General features: G+C 36.9%; 1 protein-coding gene across 1 annotated transcript in view; it reads left to right on the top strand.

The window, feature by feature from the left end:
* Nucleotides 1–24,541, top strand: part of GNPTAB (N-acetylglucosamine-1-phosphate transferase, alpha and beta subunits) — a 34,578-nt gene extending 10,037 nt beyond the window's left edge. The window contains exons 7-18 of the mRNA XM_009701345.1: nt 183–317; nt 8,468–8,629; nt 10,400–10,579; nt 11,671–11,841; nt 13,379–13,502; nt 14,268–14,471; nt 15,614–16,722; nt 17,737–17,936; nt 18,196–18,415; nt 19,477–19,590; nt 22,545–22,630; nt 24,427–24,541. Coding sequence (XP_009699647.1) covers nt 183–317; nt 8,468–8,629; nt 10,400–10,579; nt 11,671–11,841; nt 13,379–13,502; nt 14,268–14,471; nt 15,614–16,722; nt 17,737–17,936; nt 18,196–18,415; nt 19,477–19,590; nt 22,545–22,630; nt 24,427–24,541 — 2,820 coding nt within the window. The remainder of the gene's footprint in view (nt 1–182; nt 318–8,467; nt 8,630–10,399; nt 10,580–11,670; nt 11,842–13,378; nt 13,503–14,267; nt 14,472–15,613; nt 16,723–17,736; nt 17,937–18,195; nt 18,416–19,476; nt 19,591–22,544; nt 22,631–24,426) is intronic.
* Nucleotides 24,542–24,802: the final 261 nt, after the last annotated feature.

Raw genomic sequence — 24,802 nt, 5'->3', positions numbered from 1 at the left:
CTTTCCCTAACTCACATGTAGTAAGAAGTGAAAGCTTTTAAAATAATCCTTATTTCAATTTTGAAGTTTGTATTAAGTGACAAAATATACACTATTAAATGTTGCCTGATGAAGGATTGACAGATAAATGTGAATTATTGTAAATTTAAAAAAGTCTTTATACCCTGTTTTCTTGTTTTTAGACTACAGACAAAGAAGTTCCAGGTCTAGTATTAATGCAAGACTTGGCCTTCCTTAGTGGATTTCCAGCTACATTCAAAGAAACAAATCAGCTACGAACAAAACTACCAGAGAGCCTGGCATCTAAAGTAAAACTGGTAAGGGTCTGGAGAAAAGAGTAGATTAGTTGTATTGGTCTTCTGGAATGGTTCACATTACCAGTTTCTCTCAACCATTTGCTGTAGGCTGTTGTCTTGCTGAAGTATGCTATATCACTGGCTTGTTTTATGTGACATTTTGTTTGTGTCACATATTTATTGTTTATTCTTAGCTTTTTTCTTCCCTCTTTGCTTTTAGAAGAATTACCTGAATAATAACAACACTGGATTTTTTTTTTTTTACAGCTGCATGCTGTATTTCTCTCTGCCAAGTACTCTGTATGGTCGTGAGCAAGTTGCACTTCAATTTACCCACCTGCAAGGCAACAATAGATCAAAACTTGTGTGACTGTGCCATCCATTAACATTTTGCACTTTCTTTTCTCCCCTGCCATTTGGACACCTTTTCCACTTATAACCAGGTTTAACAGATAGGTAAAAGTTTCAAAAGTTTGTGAAAATCATTGGTTTATATATTGGACAGAGATGTGATTGGTGGTGTGAAAGAGGCTGAGGCCAGGGCGTTTGTGGAAGAGGAGGAATTACCAGGGTTAAAGAAATGTCAATCCATATGTAATCTGTCTTCATTAGTCTGATGTGCTAATTCACTTTATGGCCTGTTCTTGGTGCTCAAATAAGCATGACTCCCTTTCCTTGTCTGTTTGGGTTTGGTTTTTTTTCTGCCAGGCTAGGTTAATGAATCATGTATTCTGGCTGGGTTAATGAATCATGTATTCTGCTATGGCAGAAATGATATTGTGTAACTCCTTTCATAGGCTGATCACACTCCAACTTAGTGCAAGCTGAATTTTTTCTTTCTTGTCTCAGTTCATGTTAGCAGACTGTCTTAGAGTCTTGCTAATGGTAGAAACCTTCCGAAGTAAATGTATTTGTACCTCTCTTCCTACATGCTTTTTAACAGCTTAATAGAGACAGCTCTTAAACAGTTGTTTAAGCTTAAATAGCTCTTTTTTTGCCTTTGTTTACATCTTTAGTGTATTCATGGAGTGGCTATAGCTTTTCCTAGCCTTTGTTTTACTAAGTTAATCAGGCAGTGCTCATCCCACAGCATTGGCTCTCCATTCTTCTCATTCTTCCGACAGCCCTTCCCTGCCATTTCCATTGTGGATTTGTCTGCCTTCAATACGATTGACTGGAATTTTGTACAGCATTTTAAATGAGGCATCACCAGAACTTTTTACACAGTGAAAAACATGTAGTTATGTAGCTAGCCTAAGGCCAACAGAGCATCAGAGACTTGCTGTGTGCTAGATTATGCTCGTTGCAAACAGTGCTGCCACCATTTCTGTGTAACCTCCTTTGCATCCTTCCACTGCTGTGTACTGGTGCTGTTCATAAAAATTGTCTCTTGCTGTCATGGATCTGTCACTAGTTTGGGTGAGCGATGGCAGATGTGCTCTGGTGTGATCAAGGCATGCATCCTTCTCTTAGTGGCACATTGGTTAAATAGCAGTGGATATTCATATGGTCAATCTGCCGGTCTCTGCTTGTTTTATATGCTATGGGTATTTTTTTAATCGCTTTAAAGAATGGTGTTTACTGTAGAGAAAGGAGATTGTTATCCAACAAGAGATGATACTTCGGTTTTGCTGTGTGAGATACTAGACTCTTTATTTCAGGTTTGCATGAGGAACATTGTTAGTTAAATCCTTCCTGACTTCGAGCCATCTGAAGAATTTTCTTTGAGTGCAGGTTCATCCATTTGGGTTTGGAGCCTTTTCTAGTTCTTCTCCACAGCTTAAGCTACAGGTTCCTGGTAGTTTTGACTTAACCGAGCTGAAGAGCTCAGAATACCTTTGACTTCAATTACCAGCTCCTTTCATTTGTTAAACTTGTCCTTTAGCATTCAAGAAATTTAGTAACAAGATGTTCCTTAATTATTTTTTTTCTGTTTCAGTTTAAAATCAATTAGCTTATGTTTTCCTGACCTAGGGTTATTTTCTAAGAGCAGCTCTTTTGTAACATTCTCATTAATTATCGAATTGGTATCTGAAATAATATTGCCTCTATCAGTTCAGAGATTATTTGGTGGAAAAGAAATCTGTCTGCTTCCACCTCTGCAAATGTATTGGAGCACCATCCTAGACAACGTTTATCCTCTGGTTGAACATCATAGATATAAGCTCTCATAGTAACATAGTTCTGAGGAATGTTCCCCCTCAAACAATATTTGGAATTTCATTCTCTGTCCCTCAGCAGATGTTGCTTTACACTCATTTTCCAAAATTATTTTGACTTAAATCAGTTCTTTTATCCATAGTACCCTACTTTTTGGGTGTGGGTTTTTTTTGGTTTTGTTTTTTTTTTTTTTTGAGTTCTAATGGCTTGTATTGTTAACACTTAGTGTTGCTTTCTTAGAGTAACTTTTATGTGTCTTTCTTGGACCCTTCAGTATCTTTCTGTCCTTGATGTTCTGCCACCTTCTCTTCTTCCCTCTGGTGTCTGGTGTCAAGCCTTGTACTAATATTTTTGCTGCTAAAACATACTACTTTTAGTGTAAGAATACTTGTTGTGGGGTTTCTGTTTTCTTGGGTTTTTTTGTGTTTTGTTTTTTTTTTCTCTTGTGCCCCAGCTCTCCCTAGGTACTTTCTAACTTCACTAGTTGTGGTTATTTCTCTAATTGCATTATCTGACTATTGTTAAAATCAGTGTTGATGCTTTTTCTCCTTAATACTCCTGTGCAGATTTTTGCTTCCAGCATTGAGTTCATAATTCTCTCCAGGATTTCTGCTGTAAATCTGTCAAGCACAGACCTTATTCTTAGGCTAGCCCATGTCTCTTGTGCTATAATAGAGAACTTCATTCTTTCATGAACACCGTGGAAGAACGAAATACCCAGATTTTTCCTAATTACTTTTGAGTCATCTGCTGTTTTGGTTTTTTTATTATCTTGTGCTTTTAAGACTTGTGGAGCAATTCTGCCTAGACCTTAATTTTTTGATTGCAGTCTTTTTTTTTTTTTTTCTGTTTCATCAGATGATCCCTTTCATCATCTTTTTCCATTCCAGTAGGATCTCTTAGTAGTATTAGTCCAACAAAAAACACGATGGATGGATTCTTTCTGTGTTTAAGTTCTGCTTCTCATGTCCAAGCAGCTGACTAATCTGTTGTCTGTATCCAGGCTGATCACTAGCTTAACTCTTTAGCAAATCTTTAAAATGCTATAGTTTCTCTGTGTTTTTATATTGCTGTCCAGATGAACATAAAGGCTGCATCTCTGGGGTGTCTTAGATACGTCTCCCATCTCCTTGTCTGTTTTTATGGAAGTGACATCCCATGCCTATTACATTTCTACATGATTTTTCCTTACCTTGCCTTGGTTGTGTTTTTCTCCTTGTCAGTCATCCAGTTGATCACAAATCTTTCTGTTTGTGCTGGTTCTCTTTTCCTTGATGCGTTCTTATCTTTGTGTAACCATTACCATTGTGGTCAACTCATTATCTATTCCTAAGAGCTCCTCTTCTGCAATTTGGTTAGGCATATCTCTGTATAAACACAATTTTTCTCAGGTATCCGCAGCATTCTGCAGTTTCTCTATCCAGTCACCATTTCTGTCTGTTTCTTTTCCTGGTGGTGATGCTTCAGAACGATTAAATTGGGATCATTGTAACCTGTATGGTCATAGCAGTGGATTGTTCCCTAACCAGTTCTATACCCTTGATAGCAGCAATTTCTTTATGTTATACTTTCAAATATTATATTCTATATTATAAGTATGGTTTATATGTATAAATATATATATTATATGTACCTAAGGATTGTTTTATTTGCAAGGATAAAAATTTTTGCATATGAAGAGTGGATGAGGTTGTTTTTATAGAAGCCTTTGCTAAGGTCCTAGCTCAGAATCAGTTCTTCACTCAGTGGATGTTGTAGGTGGGCAGTTATGGTAAACATAACCAAGTGTGGTTTTCTCTTTACCAAAGAGAGACATGCTACGTTAATGCTACAGTTAAGTAAGAAGAAAGGTTGGTTGTTTACAGTCTCCACTGAAATTTGCAGCAATTCCTCTGCTGTTATCACTTCTGGAATCTCAGGTCTGTGAAGTGATGTAAGATGCCTGGTGGAAAGGAAGAAAGTTGCATCTGAGTTCAGGCTAAATTTGTGTTTCATAGCCACCTCCCGATGCTTAATGGGTTTCTGTATGTTCTAAGTGGCTGTTTCTTAGTGCAATGCTGAAAGTAAAGAAATAATAAAAAAACTTACAGTGCTGCTATTAAAAAGGAAGAAACATGAGAAAGGGAGGAGTGTAGCTGTTGGTGTATTTGAATGTTGATAATGCTGCTTTAATTGGATTGTTTTAGTTTGATTGAAATCACTTCTGACTCCAAAGAGAATAAAAAATTGCTTGGGCATCTGGGCCAGGTGTTTCTTCTTCTAAAAATCTCTGAGAAAAGCAATTGAACTCAACTAGAGGGGGTTAAATTGTGAAGGTTTAATATATAATGAATCGATTTCCAAGGTGAATTATGTATGTTATGGTGTATTGAATTTCTGGACTTATGGCCTGCACTGTAATGTAATGATATGGAAGTTTATTTGCAGATGAAGGGTAAGCAACAGAGTGTCTGCTGATCACATTTGTTGTGCTACCTTGTGTGTGTTATGACACATGTGCTTGAAAACTATATTTGGCTGCTTTTTATTTTCCACACTTTCTTAATGGTGCATTAGTAAGCCACTAGATGGAGGTGTTACCCTGATTGTACCGCTGTCTGCTGCTGAGCCATGTTTCTTTAAAGGCTGTGAAGATGTTACATTGTATCTATAAGGGAAGAACAACTGAAAAATTTTTTTCACTTTTCCTTTCCCCCCCTTAACCTACATTTCTGAAGAAAACTATTATTGTTCAGCCTAAAAGAGATGTTTGTGATGTAAAAATTAGGTAGTGATACAAAAACTGACAAAAGAAGGATTGAAAAGGCAAGGGGATTTGATTTGTTTGATGTTGGTTTTTTTGAGGCTATCATGCTAACAGTTTTTCACTGAAATAGTATACAATAGTGAAAATTTCTGGACAAAGGTGACTTTCCTTCAAGATTTAATATCCTGATTGCTTGAGGGAAACCGACAACTTGCAGATCTGATCTCCTTCCTTTGCAAAATATTGTTTCGTCTTTAATTTGCATGCACACACATATGCATATATGTGGACAAGTTATGTTGGAAACTAAGGACTGCAATGTGTCTTAATGACCTTGTCTTACTAATGGAAGAAAACCCACATAGGAACCTGCAGGCACAGTGATGCTGGGTGTTTGCTGTCCTCGCTGCCTTGAGGGTGGGAGGATCTGGGATTCTTACTGCTGCTCTTGTCAGTGTTGATGGAGCAGACAAGTAGCTTCAGGAGTTCATGTTGTATGTTCACACAGATCTAATAAGTAAGCTTTGTAGAAAAAAAAGTAAGGCATTGCATTGGTTTTGACTCTGAGATGACCCTCCTACTGTGTTAGCTTATAAAGAGAACTTGATAAATTTGTAAAGACAACAGTATTTCATACTTGTAAAGCTTTTTGTAACTCTTTAACACAACACATGCCCCCTCCTTCCCTTGCTATGTGAGCGTATGAATTTTCCCAATGTCCAGACTGGAGTGTGAAAAAAGGAGTATCTCATTTCCTTAACAGTCAGCTTTGGACATTAAGAAGATAAAGGATAATTATTTAAAGACTGGTTAAGAGTCCAAGTCTCACCTCAGAAAAAAAATCTGCTCTTGAGGCCTCTTACCTTGAGAACATGGAAATGAAAGTGTTTACTTCTGCATGGGGTGGCTTAGCCCCTCTGGCTTGCCTCCTAGCCTAGTAAGTCTAAGCATTGCCAAACATGCTGGCTCCAAAGGAGAACCTGCATTTAAAGTTACCTGGTGGGGAGCATGCAGTTTTCCTGTCTCGTTTTCAAGTGCATGATATAAATATGCACAGGTGGGTGGTCTGGGTGTGTGCCTGCATGGTGTCTTTTCAGCCTGCTTGTGTTAGAGGCTCACCTGATCATGCTGACTCTGTGCATCTACCTGCTTGTCTTTCTGTTCCATTTTCACAATACCTTTGGATCTGCTGACCTGTTTTGCCAGGATGAAGATGTACTCTAGAAGATAATATTTCAAAGAAATGGGGATTTGCATGCATCCTCACTGAGAGGAGTTTAATACCTCTGAATATACCTTAGAAAATCAGCCAGGAGAGGATTCCATTTTGAATATAACAGCAACAAAATGCTCAGAACAGAGCTTGCAATTCATTAGAATCTAGTTAGTTATGTCACCAGATAACTTCATTGAAATCTAACTTTATTGATAACTCTGCTGTTGAAAAGAGTTGTTTCTTAAAAAAGGTACTGGTGGAAAAAAATTCGGTGTCATAAAAGTAATCTCTTCAAGGCAGGAGTTATCTTAACTCTGATGCTGAGCAGTGGAGCACATTTTTCCACTACTTCTTGTTTGTGCTTGAACTGGTATATATTTAAAAACCTGGAGCATATATGCTGTGTTAGTCGGGGGGAAAGGGAAAGTGTTTGTAATAAATCTAGGTAGGAATCTGTACCTAGTATCTATTTTCTTAAGTTTGGAAACAAGTTAAAGAGAAACTAAATGTTCTTAAATGCTTTCGAATATTTTTGGTTTGTTATATGTATGATTTAAATGACAGATTCGAAGGGACTGTGTGACACTGTTGTATTCCTAAATAAAGCACATACCCACTGATGGCAGCTATGCAATCTGTAGCATTTTGTTATCGATATTTTTGGAGGTTGCTAGCTGCAGTCCGTAACTATACCTCAGCCATTTAGCTACTGAAGCCATCCTTTCCACCCGTAGGTTCAGATGATTCCCTGGAAGGTCTGAGATTTATCAGATTTTTCTAATGGCAGGCCTCATAAGTCAGATTGAAAGATCTCAAATAGCATATGAGTCAAAGCATCAACAGCTTTAAAATGTCACAAGTGAGACAGCTGGTCTTGCTAAGGGATAGGGTGCTAACTCTGGGACAAGTGTTGTTTTAAAATGAGCAGAAAGGGTCAGATTTAATAAAAAATAAAGAAAAAAACACTTAAGGGTATTTTGAAATAAACATGGTTTTGCTGTTTTCGAACATGACAGTATTCAAATTTTGTTAACTTACGAATTGCATTTACAGATCTTATGTAACTGAAAATCTGGTAGATGAGCTTATTTGTCTTATGTTGCGTGAAGGAACAAAAATTAAGCTTAGCATCTAATAAATATTGTTAATGATTAACATTTTATTCTCAATCTGACTGTTGAGTGCATGCACTTGGAGAATCAAAGCGCTTTTCTGCTTTTAGCTTGTTTCTGTCTGCTTATGCTACTTCATATGGTAAACACAGGGGTTTATTGGGTTATGCTATATTTCTAGTGAAAAGTTTTGGTGCCCTGTAATTTGTAAGCTATACTAGCTGTTAGAGAGGGCATGTAGTGCAAGCCCCTTCTTATCCTGTGCATTATGAAATCTGATACACAGACTTATTAGTGGCAAGAGATAAAAACAGCAAACAGATCAAACAGTCCACAACTAAGAAATGACCTTAACAGCATATTGGCAACCAGCATTAAGGACTTGGAGACCCACATGGATTAGTTCTGGAGCCCTTTGTATCTCAGATTTCTGAGCTGTAGGTTGATCTGTAAACCATTCTGAAAATGTCACGCTTCTGACTGCAGTGATGAATTGGTGGCCTTAATTTTCTGCAAAGAGTATTGCTTGATTAAGACAGGAAAAAAAGTATGATTATTTCAGTCTTATAATAAAGTTGTAATAAAATACGACTTTTGTTATTGGAGGTGAGAGGAAATGGATGGACTTACTATTCACTTACTGCAGAAATGTTTATAACATGGACAGCTTTACTGTTGCTGGATCATTGTGTAAAGAGAAATTTTCTTAAAGTGAAAATTAAACATCTAGAAATGTTCTGTATCTTTAAATGTTTTTCATTTCCCATTTTACTACTCCTTTTTGTGTTCTTAAAAAATTGTAGTTCTTTAAACACAGTGTTTACCAGTCATTCTTATTAGTAACTGTAGTAAGAAAAATATGACAAAAAGATGGAATTGGCAAAGGAAAAGTGCTACTGTGGGTGCATGCCAGAAATAATTTTCTCTGCTTTTATAGCTACAGCTCTATTCAGAAGCCAGCGTGGCTCTCTTGCAACTGAATAACCCTAAGGGTTTCCAAGAACTGAGCAAGCAAGCAAAGAAGAACATGACTATAGATGGAAAAGAACTGATGCTTAATCCTGCTTATTTGCTATGGGACCTCAGCTCTGTCAGTCAGGTAGGTAAATTCTGTTACAGCATGTAAAGGTTGTAGTATTTAAAAATTGCATGTAGATGCTAACTAGTCAATGACAAGGAACATGGGATTTCTTCCAGAGGCTTGGAAGTGTTAAGAATCCAGTATTATGTCATAAGAAAACATCACAAGAACACTGTCAAATTCTGAAATCAAGGGAGAAGAAGGATCCAACAGTGTGACATTTAATTGAAATTGTCATGTTCTCCACTAACTGAAAAATTTTGCCCTCTGCACATCTTCTGATAAAGTTGTGTGCAGTCAAGTCCTGAAAGGCTTAACTGATACTGGCTGGCAGATAAGCAGGCTGCTTTGAGGGGGGAGACAGAGAGCTTTATTAACAAACATGATTATCTCCCTTCGCGATACATTTCTTAGGCATTTTTTGATTTGCAGCATCATATCTGCTTAGCAAATGCTAATTACTTCTCTTGCAAAAATTTTGAAGACCTGAAATACAGATGTCTGTAAAGAAAGGAGATTTACTTTGAATATTTCTGATACAAGCAAGGATGTTTGGTTTAGCAACAGGAAATAAAATAACTAGGTGTCTGTTTCAAGATAAGATCTTGAGTCTTTTTCTTCTGCTGGAATTGAATTTTACAGTAAATGTCAAGTGCCATGGGTAAAGTAAATGTGCCCTCTCTGGTAACGCTTGTAGTCTGTCTTTGTATCCTGTGAACCTGGCTTTTGGGGAACTTTTCCTTGTTAATACAAACCCTGAACTTAATCTTTATACTTCACCATGTTGAAATTATGCATTATTTTGTAAATGGGTACCTAGCCAATGGATGCTGGTGTTCCTGAAATGTTTTCAGTTGTTACGTTTTTGAGAATGTATAAGCTGCCTTACTGTCCATATTAGAAAAAAAATTACTTATTTACAGTGTGTAGAATCTGCAGTGAAAATGGTAATTGTTAAACATATTTAAATTTTTCTTGAGTTTCCTGTTTTAGTTGGGCATACTTCTTTTAGAATTGTTCCTTTTAGGCAGCCTTAATTGTTGTTTTTAGAAAAGGTCATTAAATTCTCATAAACAGGAAAAGAAACATACATTACAGTGTCATGTAACCCGATTTTGTTACTTACCTGATGAGTTTCTAATTAAAAACGTTTTCTTTGAAACAAAAAAACGTATAGAAACATTTAGCTATTTGATAGTGAATATTAGGCTGTTTTGTTAATTTTCTCCTGCTCAAATTCTTTAAAACAAAAAAGCAGGGGATAATTGAAGAGCTGCTACATCATGACACTTCCAGTGTATCTATGTTAGGTGACACGTATATATGGCTTATGATGTAATGTACATGGAAGGCGTGAGCCGCTTAAAACTGAGTTTCTGAAGGCTGATGTTACTGATTTGAAATGCAACTTGGCTTTTGGTTAATATCAGGAAATAATTGAGACTACTAATCCAGCAAAACAGGAAGGTGTGTTTTTTCTGGGGTTCTTTCTTCAAGAGCTGGGATCACACAAGACGCTGTCATCTTGCACTGTGGTCAGCAGACATCCTAATGATAGCAGGTGGTCAACCATTCATGTCAGAAGATTGTATTGTTCATCTTGATAATTCAGAAAAATATGATCCTCTAGAAGAATAATGTACTTGATCAATGTACTTCTTATTTTTGAGTTGTTTAAGTCCTCAAATGCTTATGTACTTGTATGCTAAAGCACACTGTTGTTACCTAGCTGGATCAGAACTTGAATGTGCTATTTAAAATCTAGGAAAGGATTTTTTCTTTTTATAGTCTAAACAGGATGAAGATATTTCTGCCAGCCGTTTTGAAGATAATGAAGAGCTGAGATACTCATTACGATCAATAGAGAGACATGCCCCTTGGGTACGACATATTTTCATCGTCACCAATGGGCAGATTCCTTCCTGGCTTAACCTGGATAATCCTCGGATAACCATAGTGACACATCAGGTAAAACCCAAATGAACAAAAACCAAACAAAAAACTCCACCAAAACCCCTAAACAAACAAAAATACCAGCTTGAAAGTGCCACTAGTAAAGATTCTGTGTGTGTTTTGAAATGCAGTTATCCCCTTTCAGCTAAAGGCTGCATTTGTTTGGAAGGTAGGAGTGACCACCTCTTCCCTATCTCATCCATGGTTTTATTAAACCCCAGTATATCTTTGTATTTTGGCTAAGCAGATAACTGAATATATATCAAGCCTTCATTTAGTCCATGTTTCTAAATACTGAGGCTTCAGCTAATGTATACCCATGTCTAATTTCCTTATAAAATCTATTTATAAAAAACCTGGGGAGAAGAAAATGTAATCTGAATCCATAACCACTCTCTCAGGACCAGTAATAACCTGATAAGCTTGTGTTGAGACAGGATGCATTGCAATTACTGGAACTAAGAAGATGGCTGCAAAAAAAGTAGCTGTGTATTCTAAAAATCTTATTTAAAAAGAGAAAGAGGATCCTTCAAGCTTCCTGAAAAAGTGAAACAAAAATACTCTAGTAGCTTCTTACTACAAATTTGGGAGTAATTTTGGTGTCTGGACATGCCATAGGAGCCCTGAGCAACCTAAGTGGTAACAAGATACTAATTCAACTTCTGTTACTGTCTGTGAAATTACTTGAAAGAGAGCGAAGAATCCTGACTTTCTGAATGGTAGAAGAGCTTCAACTTGCTTGAAATTTTGTGCAGCCTATACTGCATGAGAAGTGTAAAAATGTGTATAGTGGGCCTGATCCAGTACCCAGTGAAAGAGGAGTTTGTGTCTTTGCATTGAACGAGGTGCAGTTTCTGAGTTGAGCAGACTAGAAAATGATTTTGTGTGGGGAAAATGAGAGAGAAGTTTTTCTTTTTTTGCCAAAATATTTTCACTTTTTTTTCTTTCATGTGTCTCCTTGTTCTTGATAAAACTTTTTTTTAGTATCAAGTATCAACGTATCAAATATAAGTATCAAATATATCTGATTTTCCTGATCTTTTATGCTTTAGGGGTTTTTTTATTTATTTTTGCATTCTGAAACTGTTTTGGGTTGTTGGTTTTAGGAAATATTTCAGAATGTGAGTCACTTGCCTACCTTCAGTTCACCAGCTATTGAAAGTCACATTCATCGTATCAGTGGGCTCTCTCAGAAGTTTATCTATCTCAATGATGATGTTATGTTTGGGAAGGATGTTTGGCCTGATGATTTTTACAGTCACTCTAAAGGTCAAAAGGTAAGCCATTATGGAAGGACTTTTTACCAGAATTAGATGTGAAACTTTTCTGTGCTAATACAATAAAAATTGAATAAATAATACTTCGAAAGGGATAGCAGGTATAAGATAATTTCCCTTCGCTGCCTGCTCCCTTTTTGCCTCTAAAGGTTCATTATTCCTAACTAGGCAATTGTTAGCAAAGGTGCAAGGTGTGGTGGGCTATGTCTTTTTTTTGTATGTGTGCTGTGTTGATGTTTGGGTTGCAGAATTAGTTGTTTTCATATTCACTCACAGGTTTCTGGCGGTATAATGGTTCCTCTGTCAGGCTTCCTGCTTTAGTTTCAGTGTCGTTCTCTAATTCTCCCACTTTCTGTTGGAGCACTGGTAAGACTGATGTGGTGTTCGGCAGCTGTCAGTCTTCCCTCCCTTGTAAATTCTTTTTGTTTGTGGGAAATATTTAAAACAAAACAGAATCAATTCTTCTGTGGGAACAGTGAGGTCAGATGTCATCCAAACTGGTCTAATATTTAAATTTACCGTTAATTACCTCTGTTCCAGATGCCCATAATATTTTTGCCCAATCTGTATATAATCATGTATGTAATTATTTACTAAAAGATACATTGTTGCATATTCATGAACATCAAGTAATTTAGTCTTTCAACAGACCTATTACCAACAACTGGGGTTAAGCAAGGAAAGCAGGCTGAGGAAACATTAACAATAGTCATGCATAAAGACTCTGGTTGCCAGCAGAGTTTTCATTCATGAGCTTGATCACCAAGAGCAACATGGAGGAAAAAGTTAAGATCTCTATTTATTATTTATATTAAAGCAGTAAGTACACAAGACACTAGAGACCATAATTGCAAAATCGTATTGTTAGTGTGTCTGTATTGTTCAGTTATTCTTTCCAGTCATGATGATAAAGTCAGCTTAGGTGCAATGTTGTTTGTGATAACCTGATCAGCAAGTGTTTCAGTAGAAAAAGTACTGCTAAAATCTTGAAACAATAAGGCCTAAAGGAAAATGTATGTGGTTTTATGCCCCCCCCCCCCCCCCTTTTTTTTTTTGTCTTCGCAGTTCTTAGAGTTAAGTCATAGATGATCAGGTGCTTCAGGGATTATGTTCAACATGTGCTGCTTATGTCATGACTGATTAGTAAAGAAGAAACATTTTGACTGAGGTTGAACAAGTGAACTGCAGAGCTATTTCAGAGCTATTATTAAGTTCCCCCTTCTTATCTGACAAAAGATAAAATATTAATTTTCATTGGAATACAGTTTGCAGAAGTAGATTTGGGAAGTCCTACATTCTATTTCTGACCATTGCTGCCTTGCTGTGTGGCCTTGGGAATTCTTCAGTTCTTCCATCTGTTTGAAAGGGATAACATTTACTTCATAGGTGACAGGGTTCAAATGCTGTTTCTAAAGCTTTGTGAATACTTAAGGCATTATACACAGAGAGGCATTATTTTAAGTCTCTGGATTCTAAGAAACAAGATCAGTTGACTTCCATTTGCCAGTCCTTGTTTCAAACTGTAATGTTGTTCCAGGTTTACTTGACTTGGCCTGTGCCAAACTGTGCTGAGGGATGTCCTGGCTCATGGATTAAAGATGGTTACTGTGATAAAGCCTGTAATAACTCAGCATGTGATTGGGATGGAGGTGATTGCATTGGTAAGACAGCAATGTTAAATTTAGAAAAAAGTGAACTGTTTGGTTTTTATTACAAGAATAATTCTGTAATTTGTCATTCTCCTATAACTACAAAATTTGCCTCCTTTAATAATAAAAAAATGTTGACTTACAGATGAAAACCTTATTTCTTGCAAACTACATGACAGCAAATACTAGGGCATAGGAAAGTCTTTCTTTGGGTACCAAATTTGACTAGCTGAAAGGAAGATTTTTGAAATTCAAATTATTATTATATATTATTGTCTTTTTATATATATATTTATACACGCACACAATATTATATATTATTTGCACTCAGAATTCAAATAATAACAGGACTGTGAAGCTGCATCATCAGTTTCTAGATCAAATTTTCAGGACTGCAGGGTAGGAAAATGAAGTGGAACTTCTGGATTGAGGAAATGATACCAGTCTAGGGGGCTGTAAAGTCAAGAATGCAAGGACAAAAAGTAGTAAATCAGTTTTCTGCCTGCCTTATTAAGGTTAAGACAAAATATGCTGAGAGTTTTTGTTGCAATTTTATGTTGGTTCCTAGACTTCTACAGTGAGATTGTGCACACTATAGATCTTACACTAACTTATAGAGGTCTAGTTAGCATTTGCCCCATTTTAGTTTCATCAGTGATAAATAAGATTGTTGATTCTTTGGTCTAGCTTTAACACTGTGGCTTAAAATGTGCCTTTCCTCAGAAATATGGATTTCAAATGATTGGGTTTTTTTGTTTTTCTTTTTTTTCCCTGTAGGTAACAGTGGAGGTAGTCGCTATGTTGCTGGTGGAGGTGCAGTTGGAGGTATCGGGAATGGAGCACCATGGCAATTTGGTGCAGGAATAAGTGGTGTTTCATACTGTAACCAAGGCTGTGCCAATTCCTGGCTAGCAGACAAATTCTGTGATCAGGCCTGCAATGTCCTCTCCTGTGGATTTGATGCTGGTGACTGTGGCCAGGGTATGTAAAATACATCGCTGATAAACTTTCCTTAGGGATTCTCCTGAATTGCCTGACCTTTTTAATTCATCATTAGTCTCAGATTGGGCTAAGATGCCCTGTACAGAGTCATAGAAAAGAGCTGCTAGCAGCTGAACTAAAAAGTCAGATGATACTTGTATTCACTAATCCAAACGTGAATCAATATTATCTGCTGCTTTATTTAATAAAACTGTTACTGACCAAGCATGGGTTGGGTGCTTGATACTTTACAGAGCAGCGAGCATCAAACTCCTTGCCCCAAGAGGCTTACATTTTACATGGAGAAATTACATTTCAGGTATGCGAACAATCTTTACCTGAATAAGGACAGCTAACTGTAGTGGTTAAGAAGTTTAAAGAACCTCTCTGATGCTGACAGCATCAGTTCAAGCCTGGCTCTGGGCTCTTGCCAAAGGCTACTTTCAGTCACCTGTGAAGTTGTCTGAAGCTTATTTTGATATGAAAGACTATCAGGAGTGAATTAAATGATCGAGTGTGCTGTCTAGTATATAGGCAGGGGAACAGAAATGGAAGAATTTGGCCTGTTTGGAAGTGTAGAGGCTCCCCTGCATCTCAGCTGAGATAAATGCGTTAACTGGTGTTTCTGTTGCTGGCAGTGAGGTTTTGTTCGTGTGAGAGCTGACAGATAATCTGTCTTCTGCTGTGTAAGGGAGAAGTTTGATTCAGCCTATATGACTTTGGAAGTCTCAAATCAAGATGCAGTCTAGCAGTGAAATCCAACTGTTGTAACATTAATCTACTAAAACATGGCGAAAATCTAGTATGGGCATGTTACTTAGGACTGATACATAATTTTAAGTGACATGTAATAATGAGCCACTTAGGCTTTTCAGGTAGAGACTGAGAGTGATAAATTATACTGGCTTTTAGAATTACCACTGGAAGTTTGGCAGCTTTATATATCTGAGTATGTTCTAGTCATTCATTATTAAAGATAGGTGAGCAAGAAACTGGAAACTACGGTCAGTGTTCTTTCACAAAGCTGTCTCCCTGCTAATATAGTTAAATCTAGCTAGGCATATTACAATTAAAGAGTGAAAGACAAGTGTCACACTGCAAATTGACAGAAATTTGTTTTATTTCTTGTGGTTTTTTTCCAGATCACTTTGAAGAGATGTACAAGGTGACGCTTCAGCTTAATCAGACCTACTATGTTATTCCCAAAGGTGAATGTCTGCCCTACTTCAGCTTCAGTGAAATAGCCAAGAAAGGAATTGAGGGTTCATATAGTGATAATCCAATTATCCGACATGCTTCAGTTGCTAACAAATGGAAGACTATCCACCTCATAATGCATAGTGGCATGAATACAACTGTGATCTATTTTAATCTTACGTTTCTAAATAAAAATGAGGAAGAGTTTAAAATGCAGATAGCTGTTGAAGCTGACACTAGAGAGGAACCAAAACTGAACACAACTTCCATACAAAAATCCAACTCTGATTTTAAAACTATAACTTCAATACCAGAAGCTGAAATGATATTTGAGGATATACCTGAAGAAAACCGCTTTCCAAGAGTCAGGAGACGTCAAAATAACACAAAAGAGAGTCTACATGAAGAGGTGATAATACCATCAGTAATCATGTCTCTCCTTCCTGAAGATGTTCAGCTAGCACTGCAGAACCTGGACTTAAAACTACTAAATGGTGATATCACTCAGAAAGGATTTAACCTATCCAAGGCTGCTCTCCTGAGACCTTTCCAGTTCTTAACTACAGCGAAGAGTATTATAGGCATGGAAAAGAAGGGCATGCATAATCGTTCAGAAGATCAGAAGAACCATACCAGCTGGCAAAAGCCTCATAAAGATGTAAATGATGGCAAAATAAAAACAACAAAAGCAAATGAAGAAGTTCCTTCAAGGCTTACAGTAACAAAGGGGACTGTTGTGACAACGAACGCAAATAAACCTACTTATAAAGTAAAGCCTAAATCCACACTTCCCTCCCAGAGCATGGGAAATAAAAATGAAACTCGAGAAAAAGTATTGAATGCACTCATATTAAGAGAAACCCAGAAATCAAAACATACTGGGAGTTTAGATACTGGAGAAGATGCACGGGGAATGGAAGGAGGAAAAGGGCATGTGCAGATGGATACAAATGTAAGGGAGGGGCTAGTGGGAAGAAAATTACAGTCTTACGCTGGAAGTTACCAAGGCTTTTTGCCTTGGGAGAAAAAGAAGTATTTCCAGGACCTTCTTGATGTGAGTATCTTAACATCATTGCTTATTGGAATAGTTGCATCTTTCTGCATTTAGTGGAATACTGTTAATATGATCTATAAATTTGGAATGTGTCTTGCCTTTGAGGCAAATACTGAGATTTTTTCGAAAACTCCTTTTGACTTTTCACATAAAATCTAATTTGTTCGTGATCTGGGCCTCTCTTAGCCTAGGTGGTACAAGCTGAATAGGCATTTCTGTTCCCTTTGTAGTGCCTTTTTTTTTGGTCAGATTCACTTTTTATTCATTGTATGTTGGCACAGTGCTGCTGTTCAGACATATATAGTACTAGAACAGAGAGCTTAAATTTTGTTTGGATTGCATTTATGAAAATATAGATCCAGTTTATTAAAAAAAATACATTAAAAAATATGTGTAATGGTAGATACTTGGGTTCTAAAAGTGAAATTGAAAGTCTGCCAACAAAACTAAATATCCAGACCGTGTCAAAAGAATGAGTAGGAAGCTTCCTCTGCTTCCAGCCAAAGCATTTTGGCAGTTTTGATAACCACCAGAAGAGTAGATAGAGACTGTGCTTCAGTTCGTAGCAACTGCTTTGCACTACTCCACATAGCAAAGGGGCTATGTTTTTGAAAGACCGTTCATCTGGGATTGGATTTTGCATGAGGAATATTTATATTCATAGGATTTCAGTTTATCAAATATGGATGAATAATCAGAAAAAAAAAGCAGTATTACAAATAAATATGATAGCAAACATGGACTTTAAGGTGTATCAGTTGTCAGAGCACAAATATTAAGGAAGTTTTGTATAGATTACTTTTCCTCAAAGCATGAAAATTTTAAGGAAAAGGTTACCTTTTATCTTTCCTTTTTAAAGAGAGAATTTAGGAATATGAAGAAAAATATTCAAAACTTCTGTTCCCATTTTCAAATATTTGACAGCTGGCTGAAATGTCATTTTTTTCCTCTGCGTTTAATGTTTCGGTCTTTTTCAGTAATGTAACCTTGATTTATGCCTGTCCTGCTGTTTAGGAAGAAGAGTCATTACTCAAACAAATGTCATACTTTACTAATGGTAAACATTTTGGAAGGCAGCTGAAAGATACATTTGCTGATTCCCTTCGATATGTAAATAAGCTTTTAAACAGCAAATTTGGATTTACTTCTCGGAAAGTCCCTGCTCATATGCCTCACATGATTGACCGCACTGTTATGCAAGAGCTACAGGATATGTGAGTATGTCTTTGGAATAATGTAAAACTGTAGGTAATTCTACCTTTCTGTTGATCCTTTTCTATAGCTATTTCCAATGTGTTGATGGCTGCTCATTAAAATTATATTTTGAAAAAGGAAATAGGCAATTTATTACAACATAATAGTTGTGCTAAAATAAGGAGACTTTTGAGAACCTTTTAAAATTCTACATGAGAATTTTATATTTTTTTGGGGAGCACTCTCTCGAGTACTAAATCAGTTTACATTCTTATATAGGTTTCCTGAGGAGTTTGACAAGACATCATTCCACAAAGTGCGGCACTCAGAAGATATGCAGTTTGCTTTTTCATATTTCTACTATCTTATGAGTGCAGTCCAGCCACTGAACATTTCTCAGATCTTTGATGAGGTTGACACGGACCAGTCAGGCATTTTGTCAGACCGAGAGATTCGCACATTGGCCACAAGAATCCATGAACTACCATTAAGTTTGCAGGTACCCTTTCTTTACCAATAACTTTTAGAGTAACTTCAGTTTTTAAAGTCCAAAATTGTTAAAATAAAATGAGGCAAATCTTTATCCTTGCTTATAGCATCTGTAACATTTAGCAATTCTTAAATTTTACCTGGAGAATATAACACTGTGTTCTACTTTATCATTGTTCTATGGAGAGAACAATTAAATTGAGTTCTAGTAGCATCAGAAAAATGTATCACTAATATCTGAGTTCAAGCAAGCAGTTAGTGTGAGTTTGTCAAAAAAGATGTTCCCTGGTAAAAGCCACTGTGAAGAGTGGGATCCTGCTGTGCTTAGTCTTGTTCTTGCACGTAGTAAAAGATAGTTCTTGCCCTGAGGAATTTGTGGCCTAAAAAAAGAATTGAGAAAAAGGGTAGCAAAGAAGTCATACTAGTAAATAGTATGACCATATACAAAGACTCACACTTTTTTGTTTTTCTGGGAACCTGATAAACAGAGACATGGTCCTTGTAGGACTTCCACTCTTCGAGACAGTTGGTAGAGAACAAAGTGTACTGTTTCTGCTTTACAGAGAGGAATTAGCACAAATGAATGAAATAATTTGTTCTTGAAACAGCACACAAAACCATGGCATAACTGGAACACAGCCCTGCTTAGTGTGTTCCTGGCCTGTAGCTTAATAAGAAAATCTTCCTCCTGTCCTTTCAGTTCACTTTTTTGTTTGTTTGCTTGATTTGGGATTTAATATGCTACTGCTGGTTTGGGAATTTTGTACTATCCTGACATCATCAGTAAAGGTGTGTTTTTCATTTTAAATGAAAATGACATTAAGTCGTGCTTTATCTAGTCTCAGTTCAACTATGCACTGAGCATTTGCTTTACTTTAGGTGTGTGGGGGGGTCCCACTGACTTCAGCAGTTATTGAATTGGGGTCTGCTGAAAGTTGTCTTTTTCTGACAGTAGCACGGAAATTCGTTAATGTAGATAACATTAAATATATCTGTGCAGTGTAGATTTTTAGAACTTTGTGAGTGACAAAACAGGATTATCTTTTTTTTTCCCCCTTCTCTTTCTGTTAGGATTTGACGGGTCTAGAACAAATGCTAATAAATTGCTCTAAAGCTCTTCCTGCCAACATCACTCAGATCCATGTCATTCCACCAACTCAGGAAGCATATTATGATCCCAATCTGGTAAGAAACATTGGTCTTAAAAGATGCTTGGTTTCTTTTCTGAGCATGTATTTACTGTTCTTCAAAAGCTGGTTTGATTTCTAGAAGGAAAGTGGGTTTAAAAATTTCTACTTGTGTGTACATGAAGTGTTATAAAATGAAAATTTTACAAGCTACTTCGTAACTTACAAAGCCATTAATTTCCTTCAAAAACAGAGAAAAGCTGAGCTTTAGAAAGTTATTAGATATGGGATTTAAAAAAGTTATCCTTGTTAAGAAGATTCACTGTTGTGAACCAGAAAAACAGTAAGCCAAAAACCTCTCTGACTAAAACTTTCTGACAAGTCTTTATCTGAATTATAACCCATACATTTAAAAACCAAGCAAAATGCAAAAAAACCCCACCAAACCATCAGATGGACATCTTTAGAATAATTCTTCCTAGTTTGAAGGCTTTAGACTAACTCCTTTTAACATCAAAAGATGGGCTGACAGGAACCTCATGAAGTTCAGCAAGAAGAAGTACAAAGTCCTGCACGTAGGATGGAACAACGCCATGCACCAGTGTTATGTTAAGGGCTACCCAGCTGGAAAGCAGCTTGGCAGAAAAAGACCTGGGGGTCCTGGTGGACACCAAGTTGAATATGAGCTAGCAGTGTGCCCTTGCCACAACGAAGGCTGATGGTATCCTGGGTTGTGTTAGACAAAGTGTTGCCAGCAGGTCAAGGGAGGTGACCCTTCCTTTCTACTCGGCACAGGTGGGGCCACCCTGGAGTGCTGGGTCCAGTTCCAGGCTCCTCAGTACAAGGGAGACATGGACATACTGGATGGAGTCCAGTGAAGGGCCACAAAGGTGATGTAAGAGAAATGCTCCAGCCTCTTAAAGTAAAGGCTGAGAGAGCTGGGACTGTTAAGCCTAAAGAAGAGTAGTTTCAAGGGGGATCACATCAATGTATATAAATATCTGAAGGGAGGTCACAAAGAAGATGGAGCCAGGCTTTTCTCGGTAGTACTCAGTGACAGGACCAGAGGCAGTGGGCACAAACTGAAAACACAGGAGGTTCCCTCTGAACATCAGGAAACACTTTTTTACTCTGAGGGTGACTGAATGCTGGCACAGGTTGCCCATTTGTGGGCAGTCTCCATCCCTGCAGATATTCAAAAGCTGTCTGGACATAGCCCTGAGCAACTGGCACCAGGTGGCCCTGCATGAGCAGGGGGCTTGGACCAGATGAACTCCTGAGGTCCCTTCCAACCTAAACCATTCTGTGAAAATCGAGGACTTAAATCCTTATGGAACATCTATTCCTAAGTCCTTAATTTCTATTTGAGTGGTTAAATTCTCAGTAAAATCTGCTGGAATTTAGGAATCTAGGATCTTTAGATCTGATACTAATACCTAAATTTATTTTACAATGAGAACTTAATTCCTGCATCAACCTATGCATTTGAAAAAAATGTCTGCATGTACTTTGCTAAATTGATGACCAGGTGTTTTATAGTTTCAAACCAATACTGTATCGAAGCAAAAATAATTTTGATGAGTACAGATAATGAACTTTTGGGTAGTAGGAGAGCATTATTGATCCCCAACACATGCAAATCATAGTACCGAGGTCTACAGTGTGTGTGTAGATAAATGTACATGGACATTGACTATTTCTTTTTTTTAATTTTTTTCTTCCCTGTGGACATCTATCCTGCTTTGTATTCTTACCAAGTTATGTTACAAGGTTTTAAAACAAGTCTGAATTACAGCAAAGTTCTATATAAAGCCATTCTGTTAGCCTGATTAGAAGACATGGAAGTGTGGATTTGAGAATTGTGCACAGTCTGAGGACATTACATCCAGTACAGCCTTACTTCATTTTGTCTCTTTATGACTCAATTCAGTCTGCAAAATTCTGTGAAGTAAAAACTTTAAAGAGTTAGCAGTAAAAGATGACTGCCATGGATATGTTTTAAGTTGGGGTTAAAAATAAGTCTCAGTGGTTAGGAACAATGTCAAGTTACTTCAATCTTTTTGGAGAGTTAGTAAAAGGAGGTTGTAGTGAGGTGGGGGTTGGGCTCTTCTCCCTGGTAATTAGCGATAGGACAAGAGGAAATGGTCTCAAGTTGTGCCAGGGAAGGTTCAGGCTCAACATTAGAAAGAACTTCTTCACTGTTAGAGTTGTTAGGCATTGGAACAGGCTCCCCAGGGAGGTGGTGGAGTCATCGTCCCTGGAGGTGTTCAAAAAACGTTTAGATGTGGTACTTCAAGACATGGTTTAGTAGACATGGTGGCATCACGTATACGGTTGGACTTGATGATCTTTGAGGTCTATTCCAACCATAATGATTCTATGATTCTATGAAATATTGCTAATCTAAGCAGTAATGCCTAATGTACTAATGTTATCAGTCAGTTCAAATGGTGACAAAATAGTGTTTGTGTTTAGCACAGAGGCCTAATTTGTTTTTACTTCTGTTGTCTGTAACAGCTAAATTTCTTGGAATGAGTCTACTACTGTAGAAATATCCCTTGAGCATAGGGATTTTATTTCCCAGAATTGTTTCAACATAGCTTGCCATAGAAATAAGGCCTCATGTGTATCAGCTGTTCTGCAGAGTTTGCCTGGCCAGTGTTAACTGCTGGCCTCTACCAGAGGAATGTCAAAGACAGCTGTCAAATGAGCTAGAATTTCTGAATATTTTATTGAGGATGAAATCTAGAAGTTGCAGTGTTTTTGCCAAAAATAATCTGTATTTTTCGTATAATATTTGTATGCATGAGAAATTGTGATTTTATGCATCGATATATTTTTGTTTGTTTGTTTTTCCCCCTCAACAGTTGATCAAGAAACTATTGCTTGTCATTCCAGGAGAGTAAAGTGTACGCAGGCCTTTCTAGCTCTAATACAAGTTTTCTACAAAGTACATATTTTTAACTGACCCTGTAATTTTCAGTAACCTATAATCTAAATGTTTTCTTCCAGCCTCCAGTAACAAAAAACCTAGTGACTAATTGCAAACCTGTGACTGACAGAATTCGTAAGGCATACAAGGACAAAAACAAATACAGGTACATTGTTACAGTCCTGTGAAAAGCCATGCTAGGTTTTGTAAAGAAGAGCTATAAATACATACATGACAGAAGATTGTGTGTGTTATGTTAATAAATCTTAGCTCAATTTATTTTAACAGTGGAACTGAAGAAACATACTGATATCTACTTACCTATGTTTAACTGTGCAGACTGATGTGATTTATTTTTTTTTCTTCATAGTTTCTTATTTAGTAAACTAAATATTTCCATGCTACTTGTGCCATCTTGGGCCAGATCCTAATTTGTGTTGTACAACAGTAAGCCAGAGTGTCTTTAGATGGCTCTATAAACCGACTATATGTAGTGAGTGAGGGCAGTTAAAGTAGCATATAAAGGAGGAAAGAGCCTATCCTGTACCTAGAATATGTAAATCTGCTTCATCTTTTCTTCTACTGAAGCTTAAAAAAAGAACAGAAGAAGCATTTTAACCTTATCTACCTTGTAGTTTTCCTGCAAGGAGGAGGAGTGACAAGTGGGGAGGGAGGAGAAGAAGAAAAGGGTTTCTATCCCCTTTTGGCAAGGGCAGGACAAACCATGATCATGACCATGGATTTGTTTGAATAATTGTAATTGCATAGATGTGCCCAAGATCAGGTTCTCTCAGATCTTTCTTCTCTGAAACCTGCAAACCAATTGCATGCCAATGACATGGTTTGCTGGAGTGGAGCTTACAGCCTTGTCTCCTGTCCATTGCCTCACCAGCGCTGTTGGGCAGTGGAGGGTGATGGGGAGCCTCTGAAGCATGCAGTTGCCCCAGGAGTGGCTACAAAGTCAAATAAAGCTGTAGAATGAAAGAAGGTTACAGATGCTGCTTAGGGCAGCTTTTGGACATTATACATTAATTCATAGTACCTCAAGTTGTGCTGTAATCTTTATAAATAATTCCCATCCCAGGAGAGTTTACGCTAAAACTGAAAAGCTGACACAACAAATGAGATTGAAAAATGTTGCGGGGGGGGGCAAGGATTTGCTGTACTTAAACTGATTTATAGTAATATATTTGTATCATTAGGATATATGCTGCTCTTTTGTTCTGTTGAACTTTAATATTAAATAATTCTATTATTAATTTTGTGAGCTTTATAAATGGAGTAGGTTCTCAGGTGAGACTTCAGGGAGCAGGCAGGGTATTTTCTTATATCAAGATAAGAAAGGTAAAAAATGTAAGTGTGGTACCTCTAGTAAGACTGTTAAACTAGGGTCAAATATTCCTTCACAGTCAAGATATCCTTCAGAAATAATATGATACTTCTGCATTTCATACACTTGTTTTGTTTGCAAGTTATTGATTAAGTGGATGAGGAAGGCTTTATTTGTATTTAAAGTTGTTTTATATACCCTTCTTTAACTTTATTTTAAGACTTTTCTGGGGTTGGTGATTGGAAAATAAGAACATGTTTTGTCAAGTCTGAAGTGTAATTATAAATGACAGTTGTAAATTGTGTGTGTTTAAAAAAACAGTTACTAGGCTATTTACTTTATGTCTACTCTCAGATCAATTATTACTTTTATGCCAAAAGTCATAGTTTATATACTTTGTATTAGAATTCAGTTCTTCAATTTATGGGTGGTTACTAATAAATCTATAGGAAAGTGGTTCTGTGCAAGAGCATTAGCTGAAAAATGTAAATATAGTGATAGAAAGCAAATGGCAAATTCTAATGAAGGTTGGCCAGTCAGATTAGAAGTAAGTAATTAAATAAATGATTAATATTTATTGAACCTGACTTTAGGTTGTTTTATTAATATATAAATATTATTTTAACAATAAGGTTTGAAATCATGGGAGAAGAGGAAATTGCCTTCAAAATGATACGCACAAATGTTTCTCATGTAGTTGGTCAGCTGGATGACATACGAAAAAATCCCAGGTATCCTGTTTCTTGATTTGTATGAAGTTTTGAGGTGGTTTTAATTTTCTGTTTCAACTGTTTAAACAGTTTGTGTGTTGAAAAAATAATTTATTGCTGTGTATTTCTACACTGTCTGTTACAGCGTAAGACCAATTTTAACCAAAAGTACTTCTAATTTTTTCTATTTAACTGAAGCTAAGTGACTGTACTCTCTGTTATGCTAGAGGTTATCGCTTTAATTTCTGTTACATTTTTATATATCTAAAACCTTTGAAAACTTCTAGATAAAATTCAG

The sequence above is a fragment of the Cariama cristata genome, unplaced genomic scaffold (assembly GCF_000690535.1).
Source record: "Cariama cristata isolate BGI_N322 unplaced genomic scaffold, ASM69053v1 scaffold9340, whole genome shotgun sequence".
In the NCBI taxonomy this organism is placed as follows: Eukaryota; Metazoa; Chordata; class Aves; order Cariamiformes; family Cariamidae; genus Cariama; species Cariama cristata.
Note: the sequence above shows the minus strand (reverse complement) of the source record. Positions and strands in the feature narration are given on the sequence as shown.